At 40.1% G+C, this 12,578-nt stretch overlaps 1 protein-coding gene and 1 long non-coding RNA gene across 4 annotated transcripts in view; one reads left to right on the top strand and one right to left on the bottom strand.

Moving 5' to 3' along the window:
- Positions 1 to 12,578, bottom strand: part of Usp33 (ubiquitin specific peptidase 33) — a 50,364-nt gene that overhangs the window by 2,693 nt on the left and 35,093 nt on the right. For all 3 annotated transcript variants that reach the window (XM_050149516.1, XM_050149514.1, XM_050149515.1), the window contains 3 exons: positions 11,733 to 11,814; positions 10,475 to 10,583; positions 1,088 to 1,190 (listed from right to left, as the gene is read on the bottom strand). In XM_050149516.1, the coding sequence (XP_050005473.1) occupies positions 1,088 to 1,190; positions 10,475 to 10,583; positions 11,733 to 11,814 (294 nt within the window). The remainder of the gene's footprint in view (positions 1 to 1,087; positions 1,191 to 10,474; positions 10,584 to 11,732; positions 11,815 to 12,578) is intronic.
- Positions 1,197 to 6,682, top strand: LOC126506172 (uncharacterized). Its single transcript, XR_007593136.1, has 2 exons — positions 1,197 to 3,888; positions 6,558 to 6,682. It is a non-coding gene; the product is annotated as an uncharacterized lncRNA (long non-coding RNA).

A 12,578-nucleotide genomic window follows, 5' to 3' on the forward strand; every position in this document is an offset into this window, starting at 1 on the left:
AACAGTTTCTTAAGTGTACTGGGAACTGCACGTCAGATATTTTTTATGCTACAAAAAAACCTTTGTAATCTAAAAAAATATAAAATTCTCAGTTCTAAATTTATTTAAACCAAAATCATTATAAAATGAAATATTAAGAAGCCTCTTTTCTTTGAACATGAAAGTGCAGTACTTCTCCATTCTCAAAAAGCTCCCAATAGACACGAGGAAGGAAAATAGGCATACGGTTTTAATATATGTGTGGTTTGCTTTTGCATAATACATTGTTTAAAATACAGTTGAAGGGGCAGTCCAGGAGGACCAGTAGAACAAAGTATAATGCCATTATGTTTAAAATTGCCATAATTAAGTCCATCACTTTGTTTGCGAACTTTAAAAAGTAAACCAAGAAATTCAAATACATACATACATTTTTGTAAGCAACTCAACACATGAAGAACAGCTTATTTTTAAATTATTATTATTAGTAGTAGTAGTAGTAGTATTGGAATAGATTCTCACTGTATAGTCCTGGCTATGTGGAAGAGGCTGGCCTTAACTCCTCAGATGTCCCTGCCTCTGCCTCCCCAGTGCTAGGATTAAAGGCATGCACCAGGCCTTATCTTCAAATTTTTATACATAATTATTTTAAAAGGTCCACACTGTGTTCCACTGTACTAGATAAACTATAATTGACTCACCATTCTGTTGTGTGATATTTTAAGGTTTTTCTTTATCCGGGTTGGGAGAGGGTGGTCTTTGTGAGATGAAGTCTATTACACAGCATTTACTATGTAGACCAGGCTGGCCTCTAAAGTTTATCAGCATTAAGATTAAATTTATTTATGTATCTGTGTATGGGATGTGTGTGCCAGTGCCAATGGAGATGAGAAACAGGTGTCGGACTCCCCTGGAGCTGGAGCTGGAGGTGCTGATGAACTGACTGAAGCAGATTCGGTCCCCAATTACAAGTTCACAGCAATAAGACTATAAACTAGAATATAAGTTCCCTGAAATCATAGGTCTTTTTTGTTCACTGGTATAATCTCCAATAATCACAGAATTAACAAACAAAACATAGCTAAGAAACTTTGAGTTCAGCACTTACCTCCATCCTTGCCCTTCACGAAACTCTCCCATTCTCTAAACCACTGCATACTGATACAATAAAAAGTTGCCGGAGAGTCCTCCTCTTGAAATGCTCTGTTGAGCTACAGAGAGAAAAAGTCAGACACCTAGTATCTGGAACTTGAGATATTTTCCTTCAGCATCCAACAAGGCAATTTCTCATACACCCGAGGTTATCTTAGTTCTAAGATACAGGGCAGTCTATCAATAAGTGACTCTAGATTATGTCTCAGCATATAACAAACATACACAAGAGGAGCATGAGAAACGGGGTAAGAGAAGATGACTGAGGCAAAGAAGTCACTAAATACTTCGTATGTTTATTAAAAAAATCTTTCACCATAGCCGACTTTAAAAAAAGTAAAGATCAAATGGCTAGAAACACTGGTATGAAAAAGAGGTGCAATTAACAGGGCCTCAAAAGAACAATAAAGGGTATTTAGAATTTGTCTAGTAACATCAGCATTTCCTGTTGGGGCACAAAATGACAACGATACACACTAGATAAGGACAGACAACCAAATTCAGACTGCCAGTTCTTTAAGACTTTTAAATTGTTTTATGTGTGCCTGATACCCTGCTAATTCTCAGGCATCTGCAGTGATCACACACACACTTTTCTGTTTACAGCTACTGATGTCACTGTCTCTCACCCCTATGAGCCTTTCCTTCAACTCCACCGCAGTCGAGCTCTCTTGACCGCTTCAGCCCCTCTCACTACTCTCAAGCTCTTTAAACCTTACTCAACACTTTGTCCTTCCCTATAGATTTTTTTTAAGAAAATAGCTCATATAGCCTAGGTAGCCTCAAATTCCAGATGCCCACGTGACCCCCAAAAGTTACAATTACAGGCCATGTGTCACCACGCCCAGCTGCTCCTGACCCTTTAATATTTACCCAATTCAAGTATCCTAAGGCACTCAAAACCTACTTACATGGGATCCATAAAATACGATACGAAAAATTCTGGGTCTGTGTATGGTATTTCTAAAAAAAAAAAAAATTAAGACCTGGACATGGTCAAAACAACCCTGTAAAGGGGCTGGAGAGATGGCTCAGAGGTTAAGAGCACTAGCTGCTCTTCCAGAGGTCCTGAGTTCAATTCCCAGCAACCACATGGTGGCTCACAACCATCTGTAATGAGATCTGGTGCCTCTTCTGGTGTATATATGTTAACAACATTGTATGCATAATAAATAAATAAATCTAAAAAAAACCCCTGTACAATAAAGGAACTTCTGGAGGCATCACAATCCCTGACTCCAAACTCTACTACAGAGCTACAGTACTGAAAACAGACTGGTATTGGCATAAACACCAATGGAACTGAATCGAAGACCTGAATATCAAGTCACATACTTTAGAACACCTGACTTTGACAAAGAAGAAAAAATATAAAATGGAAAAAAAGAAAGCATATTCAACAAATGGTTGAATAACTGGATATCAACATGTAAAAGAATAAAATAGATCCATATTTATTGCCGTGCATAAAATTCAAGTCCAAATGGATCAAAGACCTCAACATAAAACCAACCACACTGAACCTCATAGAAGAGACAGTGGGAAGTACATTTGGATACATTAGCACAGGAGATCACTTCTTAAATATGACCCCACAATAGCACAGACACTGAGAAAAACAATTAATAAATGGGACCCCATGAAACTGAAAAGCTTTTGTAAAGCAACGGACGCAGTCAACAAGACAAAACGGCAGCCTACATAATGGGGAAAGATCTTCACCCACCCCACATCAGACAGAGGGCTGATCTTTAAAATACACAAAGAACTCAAGAAATTGGTCATCAAAAGAACAAATAATCCAATTTTAAAAAAAATGGAGTACAGACCTAAACAGAGAACTCTCAACAGAGGAATCTAAAATGGCTGAACGACACTTAAGGAAATGCTCAACATCCTTAGTCATCAGAGAAATGCAAATCAAAACAACTCTGAGATTCCATCATACACCTGTAAGAATGGCCAAGATCAAAACCACTGATGACAATTTATGCTGTGTGGTAAAGGAAAACACTCCGTGATTGCTGGTGGGAGTGCAAACTGGTAGAGCCACTTTGGATTTCAGTATGGTGATTTCTTAGAAAATCAGGAAACAACCTACCTCATGACCCCAGCAATACTACTTTTGGATATATACCCAAAGATGCTCAGTCATACCACAAGGACATGTGCTCAACCATGTTCATAGCAGCTTTGTTTGTCATAGCCAAAACCTGGAAACAGCCTAAATGCCTCTCGACTGAAGAATGGATAAAGATGGTGTGGCACATTTATGCAATGGAGTACACGGGGGAGGGGGGGGGGTAAGTGGATGGATCTAGAAGACAGTGTATTGAGTGACGTAACCCAGATCCAGAAAGACAAATATAGAATGTACTCACTCATAAGTGGCTTTTAGACATAAAAAGCAAAGAAAAACCAGCCTACAATTCACAATCCCAGAGAACCTACACAACAAAGAGGGCCCTAAGAGAGACATACATGGATCTAATCTACATGTAAAGTAGAAAAAGACAAGATCTCCTGAGTAAACTGGGAGCATGGGGATCATGGGACGGGTAGAAGGGAAGGGAGTGGAGAAAAATATATAGCTCAATAAAAACATGATGTGGGAATGATTTCTTACTAATAAAGAAACTGCCTTGGCCCATTTTATTGGATAGAAAATTAGGTAGGCGGAATATACAGAAGAGAATTCTGGGAGAAAGAAGGTTAGAGGAAGAGTCGCCATGATTCTCCTGCTCCAGACAGACGCAGGTTAAGATCCTCTCTGGTAAGCCAACTCATGGGCTACACAGAATATTAGAAATGGGTTAGAACAATATGTAAGAGCTAGCCAATAAGAAACTGGACCTAGCCGGGCCAGGCAGTGTTTGAAAGAATACAGTTTCCATGTAATTATTTCTGGGTATAAGCTAGCCATGCGGGCGGCCGGGTGCCGGGGACGCAGCCCTGCCGCTCCTATTTCAACAGATGGCGCCCAACGTGGGGCTAAATCCACTTAAAAACCTGAGAAGCCTTAAAAATAAGGGAAACAGAGTTTAACACAGATTTTTGCTGTTTTGTTGGTGACATGCTGTAGAGAGATTCCTGATTCAGCAACAGCAGCAGAGAAAAAAAGCTGCGTCATTTTAAAGCGCGGCTTCCTGGTGCTATGCTGCCAGCGTGAACTCTGGCTTTAAAGCATTTCAAGGCTTTTATGGGACTGGATGTTTCTGTTCCCACTTGGGATCGGAGGAGATTGCTCTGAGACCTGCCGATGGCTCAGCGTTCCCTGCCTACACCTGGGCAGATGGCGGAATCAGGCTTAGGCAGGCGGAAGAGCATGGCGGATTCCTGCTGCCATACAGAGACGCGTTTTCAGACTGCGCAGTGCTCTGCGTGTCAGATTTGGCTGTAACTTGGATAAAAAGAGTTTCTGTGCTGCACACTCAGTCTCAAAATTAAATTGCTGATTGCGGCTCCAATGTAAACTGCTGTTTGCCTGTAACTGTGCTCAGCTCAAAAGCACCAAATGACTCTGAGGCAGGAGCGGCTGCTCCTTGCTGAACTGTGCTGATCTCAGGCAGGAACTACCGTAATTACCTTAAAACCGTGCAGTTAAGGTTTAGACTGGGCAGGACACAGGCAGTACCGTATTACCTATACATGGTGCAACTTAAGTTTTTAAGAAATGCTTAACATTTTAAGAAATGCTCCTGGAAAAAAAAAAAAAAATTACAGATTCACAGTAAAACAGATTCAGACACCGTTGGATGAATGTACGTAGGCTTGGGGAAAAAAAGAGAATATAAAGAATAAAGTTAATGTCTTAAAAAGAAAAAGGGTAAAGTCTTTAAAGAGACAGAGTACAGAAGTACAGATAGTTATAGATTAAGAGAAATAAAGAAAAATAAGCCACGTAAAAATGAAAAATTCACAGAGAGTCTGGATTATGTACATTGTGTTTTCTTTAAAATTTTTGACTGTGAAGGAGCTAAGTACAAAGAGACATTTTATTATATGGGCTGCTAAGCTGAACCTGCACATATGTTCTAAAGGTATCTTGACTTCAAAATTTGGATCTAAGGATATGATGCTTTGGAGAGGGTCTTCTTTTGTTTCCACAGAGGATGTGACCCTATGGATTGCATCTATCCCGGTATGGTATGATAGACCACGCCCTCCTGAAAGGTTGCTGTGAACACCCTCAAAAAATTACTTCACTCAACTGCCAACCGAGATGAACCTGACACACAGGTTACACCCTAAATGATCTGATTAACAGTGCCCCCATTCAGCAGGAAGCAGTTTGGAGAGAAAAAACTACGCCCATGTTCCCAAATATTGTTTATAAATGTTCTTTTACATTTAAAGGGGGATATGATATAGATATGAATAATTTGCATTGGTATGGATTTTAAGGTCAATTTTGTTATATGTATATGTATTTTTGAACTTGATTAAGGTATTGTGATTATGTAGTTCACTTAAAATGTAATGTATAATTAGGAAATATAGGTTGTTAATGGATAATCATTGCTAATAGTTAAGCTTGTAGTCATGTTAGTTAGATTTTCTAGATATATAGAGATATATTTCAATTAGATAGGCATTCTTCATATCTTTCAAAGACTGCAGAATATGGCATTTAAAATATTTTAATAACTTAGGACTTTTCATGACAAGGAGACACGTCTGCTCCTGGCAGCACCAGCTACTTCAAGAGGAAGATGGGCATCGAAGAGGATCCTTATGGAGTTGGATAGTCATTTGGGCAAGAAACTGCTCTTGCCTGGACTGTTGCATAAACTGGACACAGAGAACCCTCAGAGAGAGGACTGCTGAACTTGCCTAAAGGTGAGATGGTCTTTCGGGGTTCCTGATTCATGAAAGAGTCTACAAGACATTCTACAGAACACAGCAGAAAGTGACTGAACTGTCTTTAAAATTTCCTGCTTCATGGAAATGTATCTGGATACCATGGGCCTGTAGGCCGAAGATGGATGCCCCAACGGTACAGAGGAACTTTGGGTGACTGTCCAGGCAGCGAGATGTCTCTGTCATTTCTAGAGTTTTCTTATTTCTTGTTTACTTAGATAATATTATATCCTTCTGGAGTCTTTGATGGAGTTGAAGAATAAATAGTTATAGTTTTCCTTAGTTATGATAAGAGATAAAATAGATATAAATATTGTAACTGTAATTCTTACTTGATAACTGTTTTGTTATATGTAATTTTACTATGCTAAAGTTAAAGCCTTTCTTTTTTGTTTAAACGGAAAAAGGGGAAATGATGTGGGAATGATTTCTTACTAATAAAGAAACTGCCTTGGCCCATTTTATTGGATAGAAAATTAGGTAGGCGGAGTATACAGAAGAGAATTCTGGGAGAAAGAAGGTTAGAGGAAGAGTCGCCATGATTCTCCCGCTCCAGACAGACGCAGGTTAAGATCCTCTCTGGTAAGCCAACTCATGGGCTACACAGAATATTAGAAATGGGTTAGAACAATATGTAAGAGCTAGCCAATAAGAAACTGGACCTAGCCGGGCCAGGCAGTGTTTGAAAGAATACGGTTTCCGTGTAATTATTTCTGGGTATTTCTAGCCATGCGGGCGGCCGGGTGCCGGGGACGCAGCCCTGCCGCTCCTATTTTCAACAAAAACAATTTTTTAAAAAAAAAACCTGGGCATGGACATATAATCCCAGCACATTGGGGGTAAATGCAGGAAGAACAAACATTCAAAGCTAGCCTAGAATACAGAGACCCTGTCTCAATAATAAAGAAATCAAGGCAGGCCAGCAAGATGGCTTAGTTTAGACACCACCAAGCCTGGTAACCAGTTGAATCCCTATGATTCATATAGTGGAAGCAAAAAACCAACTCCCTTAAGCTGTCTTTCACATACGTGGAATGTCAAAGTCATCACTGGTGTCTGTTACTTCTAAACCCTAAGGTCCTATGCTCACTTCATTTCCTCTGGTTTTTAGTTTGGTTCTTCAAACTGATCCTATCTGCTTTCTCAAGTTTCCAGAAACTCCACTTGTTTCCAGAGCGCCAAGGTCACCTATTTCTGACCAAGCTGTTTATGACCTGGATATGAAATGTCCCCCAAAGGGCTATCCCTTAGGCTGGCAGCGGAACTGAGTATCATCTACATAACGCTGCTTTTGCATGGTGTAAAATGTAACAAGAGCCTTAGAAGCTTATATCGAGGTTACAAAAAGCCATGGAGGGAAGGCAATGTGTAGCAGGGTCAGAGTCCACGTAAGGAGGCCCTGAAAAGACTAAGTTGCACTTACCTTTATGCGATGTTTGCTAGGAAAGCTAATGGCACTGGGTGCAACCAGCCAAGAAAGGTCATATTTATCACATGCAATGGAACATAATCCTTAAGATTCTTTCATATTATTGCTTATGGGGGTGGAGATATGAAAGTCTGTCTTGTGTAGTCAGGCCAGCCTCAAACTAGTACTATACTGTTGAAGAGGATGTCAATTCCTATCATTATGCTTTTTCCGTAGGAATGCTCCACGGCAGGCTCTCTCTTTTTTTTTTTTTTTTTGAGTCTTCCTAGATAACCAAGTTGGCCTCAAGTGTTCAGATACAGGTATATGCCAGGACACTTGACTTACACCAAGGGCTCTCCATTGCTGAACAGTATCCCTCTGTACAACTCTAAGACATTTTGTTACTAATCTGATAGCTTTTGAACATTCCACTGTTCCCATTTTAGGGTAACTTGTGAGCAAGACTGCTAAGGAGTTTTGTTTACAGGTTCTATGTGAACATAAGTTGTCATTTTCTCTGTAGTAAATACTTGCGAACAAGGCTGCTTAGAGTCATAGACTAAGTATTAAATCTATTTTTAAAAAAAGCAAACAAAAAACCCCAACCTACCAGGCTAGGCATATAGCTCCGTGGTAAATCACTTACCTAGCATTTTAATCTCTAATACCATAAAACAAATAAGCAAACAAATAACACATACCAGACTGCTATATCATTTAACTTGTGATCTCTTAAGTTCCCATCATGGAAGAAAAAAGCTCACAAGTCCCCATGTCTAGTTGAGGAACTATTGACAACTAATGGCTTCTGGAATAGGGAGAGAGTTTTCTTTCTTTTTCTTTTTTTAGATTTATTTATTATGTATACAGTATTCTATTTGCATGTTTGCCTACATGCCAGAAGAGGGCATCAGATCTCATTATAGATGGTTGTGAGCTGCCATGTGGTTGCTGGGAATTGAACTCAGGACCTTTGAAGAATTCAGTAATCCAACAGTGCTCTGCGTCTGAGCCATCTCTCCAGCCCAAGAAAGTAGTCTTTTGTTTAAGAGTATTGTTGTCCATTAGGTAGACCATAGTACAATGACAGCCCTACACCCATGAGTACCATGAGTATATGAGAAGCAGAAATTGCCTCAGTGGGTTATTTTTTAAAAAGGGATGGGTTGGTAGTGGTGTATGTCTTTAATCCCAGGACTCTCAGGCAGTAAAGGAAGGCAGCTTTCTAAAACTTTAAAACCAGCCTGGTTCACATAGTGAGTTTCAAGACAGCCAAGAGTAAGTACACAGTGAGTCTGTGTGTTGAGAGAGAGAGAGAGAGAGAGAGAGAGAGAGAGAGAGAGAGAGAGAGAGAAGAAAAAAACAGGTGAGGTGTAGGAGTGGATCTGGGAGGAACAGGAGTAAATAAGTTGAAAATACATTGTATTTTCACATGTACAATGCAATTATGATATTCTCAAAGAAAATCACTGCCACCAGATTTCACTTACATTGCTTCTGATCATGGAATTAATTTTATACAAAGAAGAAAAGGTCTCACATCCATAGGTTCACTGATCTTACCACAGGCTGCCACCCAAAAGCTGCTAGTCTGTAAAAGACTCAATTTCTGTACCTGATAGCAACAGTTTGCAGGCTTGAGAGTGTTCTATGTACTATGGTACATGCCCCCACCCTGGAAGTAACGTATCTTCCCCATTAGTAAAATTTACAATGCTAAAAAGTGGGTTATGGATGAAGAAAACCCACCCGCAACTTCCTACACTGACACTCACAAAAACATTCCCCCTATATCCAGAACTCGAGCCTCTCCTGCTTCAGAGGATTTAGTTCCACAGGAAAAGTAGTTTTCATGAGACTGACTGGCTCCTGATACAGTCCCTTGACTATACTGTGTTTTTCAGGTCACTGACCCAACTGGGAAAGAGGAATTAAGAGTTCAAAATACTGGCTAAAATGATTAAGCTCAGTTACAGTGACTGCTTCCCAAATTATATTACACAAATGACGACTACACAAGAGCTGAGAGCTGAGAGCTAGGAAACAAGTGACGTGAGGGTGGGGTGCTGGCACTTCCTTTAACCTCAGCACTTGGGAGAAGGACCAAGCAGACCTGGTCTACACAGCAAGTTCCAGGCCAGACAGCACTACATGAAGACTTGTCCTAAACCAGGCGGTGGTGGATCTATGAGTTCCAGGCCAGCCTGATCTACAGAGTGAGTTCAAGGACAGCCAGGGCTACACAGAAACCATGTCTTGAAAAACAACAATAAAAAGACCTTGTCTTAAAAATTTAACAGAAACTACATTTTCTGTAGAATATTCCAAAGATAAATGATCACAAAATTGGTAACTGAAAAGGGAAATTTGTTTTTCACAGTTCTAGAAACAAGCATCCAACATCAAAGTGCTCAGAGCACTGTTCCTGGAGATCTAGAGCCTCCACTTCCTCCTCCTTCAATCTGCCCTCCATCCTGCCATAGTACTCTGAACCTTCTCTGTGTACCCTGAAAGGGACACTGACTGGATTTAGGTTTTATACAAACTTCTCAGAATGATTTCAACTCAAAATCCTATGCAAAGGCTCTTTTCAAGGTGTCATTGTCATGAAGGTCAATTCACAAAAGGCACAACATGGAAGAGCCTTTTAGGATCCAATATTCAACTGCGTACAAATACTATTCAGTATTCCTACAATCTTTTACCAGAGGTTAAAACTTAACCTTACAGAAATCTAACAATTAAGACTATTGAGGGTCCAGACCCTTCGAGAATGAACATGCAGGTTCCTTTAGCAATCAACAGCCACAACCAGATGCAGCCTGCACAGACTATAGACAACTCTAATGAGAGAACACACAATTTGGGAAGTAAAACTTCTTGCCATGGCAAATGCACAGGAAACAGAAATGTGCCCACAGGAAGACGAGAAACAGAACTGTAGAGAACCGAGCAGGGCTGTCACAGCCACGCAGGCAGGACCTGACGCCCACTGCGGCTCTCTCACCGCCGACTGCAGGCTGGCCATCTCTAGCTTACATAGCTTACAATTTGAAAGTGTTACATCTTTACCCGAATAAAAATTTCCAGTTCAGTTTTTCTTCGTTTCTCAATCTTCTCAGCCTCGATCTGGCAGGTGTGACAGATGTACAGGTGGTTGACTGCGGGTCCTCCTCCATACCTAGATACGGAGAGCGCAGGTCACAACTGCAGAAGGCGCGTGCTCAAGGACACTGCTGCTAGCTTTTTTTTTTAATATTTATTTATTATGTATACAATATTCTGTCTGTGTGTATGCCTGCAGGCCCGAAGAGGACACCAGACCTCATTACAGATGGTTGTGAGCCACCATGTGGTTGCTGGGAATTGAACTCAGGACCTTTGGAAGAACAGTCAGTGCTCTTAACCACTGAGCCATCTCTCCAGCCCTGCTGCTAGCTTTTTAATCAGTGTTTAAATTGCCAGTTATAAATAAGTCCTGGGGCTGGCAAGATGGCGCAGTGGGTCTTAAAATAAGTTCTGAGTTTGTTCCTCAAGACCCCATGAAGGACTCAAAGCACTGTCTCCCTCCAGCTGCCCGCAGGTCTCCACCCGTGCTCCATAGCATGCATGCATGCATACATTACATAGCATAGCACACATTCACAGAATTACTTTAAAAAAATAAAAAATTTAAAGAATAAATCCTATAGGAAAATTCTCAAAGTAATATGAAAAAAAATCACATTACAAACTCCACTGTATGTGTCCCAGGGCAAACAGCACTGCCCATGTGACACCTGCCCTGCTTTATCTACCTTTCATCTTGCCCTTACAGCTGCCTCTGCTACAGTATTAGAAATGAGCACAGAGTGAAAGGGTTCAAAGATTAGCACAAAATATTCATAGTTATGCAAGCAAATTTTAGTCAAATGAAGTCTTCCCATGCTCGAGTTAAAAGCACTTAATGAGTGCATTTTTAATATTTAATTTAAAATGCTTAGAATGGAAATAACATTTAAAAACTTTATAATTTGGGAAGATATCCAATATTAGTAGCGTAGTGTACAACTATGAGAAATTTTGGTATTGGGGAGATGTATCATCCTTTAATGTACAAAATATACTACAACATATCTATAGATAATCATAAAATCACCATTATTTAGACTAGGGCCTCACAAACTAAAAGTCTTCCTACTAATACTTTAGAGTGACTAAATTAAGAAAAGGAATGTTCTTCCTAGGCATCAAATAACACAACACACTGGGCAGCTGTGACAGAACCCAACCCTTCTGTAACTGCTCTCACTTGCTTTACGACACCATACTGTTGAATTCAACAACAAACCTGCTATAGAGGTTATCCCAAATGTTCTGAGGCAGCATCAAAACTAAGTCTTCAATGTAACTAGCTTTTCGTGGAGGAATACCTAAAAAACATAGTTAACAAGTATACTTAATTTTTACTCTTTAATATCTCTATATGACTTTCAATAACAAACTTTTGCAGTGCTAGAGACTAAATCAAAAGTTTACTCAAGTAAAGCAAACACTCCCACACAAAAAGCCTTTGTTTGATTGGTTTTGGTTTTTTGAGACCAAGTTTCTCTGTGTAACAGCCCTGGCTGTCCTGGAACTCGCTCTGTAGACCAGGCTGGCCTCGAACTCACAGAGACCTGCTTCTGCCTGCAGAATGCTGGGATTAAAGGTGTGTGTCATCACCACCCAGCACATAAGGTCATTTTCATTTATTTATTTATCCATTTACTTATTTATTTAACATACCAACCACAGTTTCTCCTCCCCTTTCCTCCCCCAACCTCCCTTCTGCCTACCCCCTCATCCACTCCACCTCCGACTCCATTAAGAAGGGGTAAAGCCTACCACGGGAGTCAACAAAGCATGGCCTATCAGTAAGGTCATGTTTAATGGTGACTGGCCAATCCTTTTTATTTTATTTTTTTTTTTTGGAGCCAGGGATTTACTCTGTAGCCCAGCCTGGCCTCCAACTCACAGAAATTCTTCTGCCTCAGACTCTCAAATAGTGGGATTACAGGAGTATACAACCATACCTGGCTTTCAATCACTGTTCTTAAATCTCTCCTTATAAAAATGTAAGTAAAAAACATTTTTGATAACTATGCTTCCTAAAGATGAGCATAGCATATGCCTTGAAATAAACATTCAGAATTAT

Source organism: Alexandromys fortis, unplaced genomic scaffold (assembly GCF_014885135.2).
Source record: "Alexandromys fortis isolate MF-2015 unplaced genomic scaffold, M_Fortis_MF-2015_v1.1 scaffold_68, whole genome shotgun sequence".
Lineage (NCBI taxonomy): Eukaryota > Metazoa > Chordata > Mammalia > Rodentia > Cricetidae > Alexandromys > Alexandromys fortis.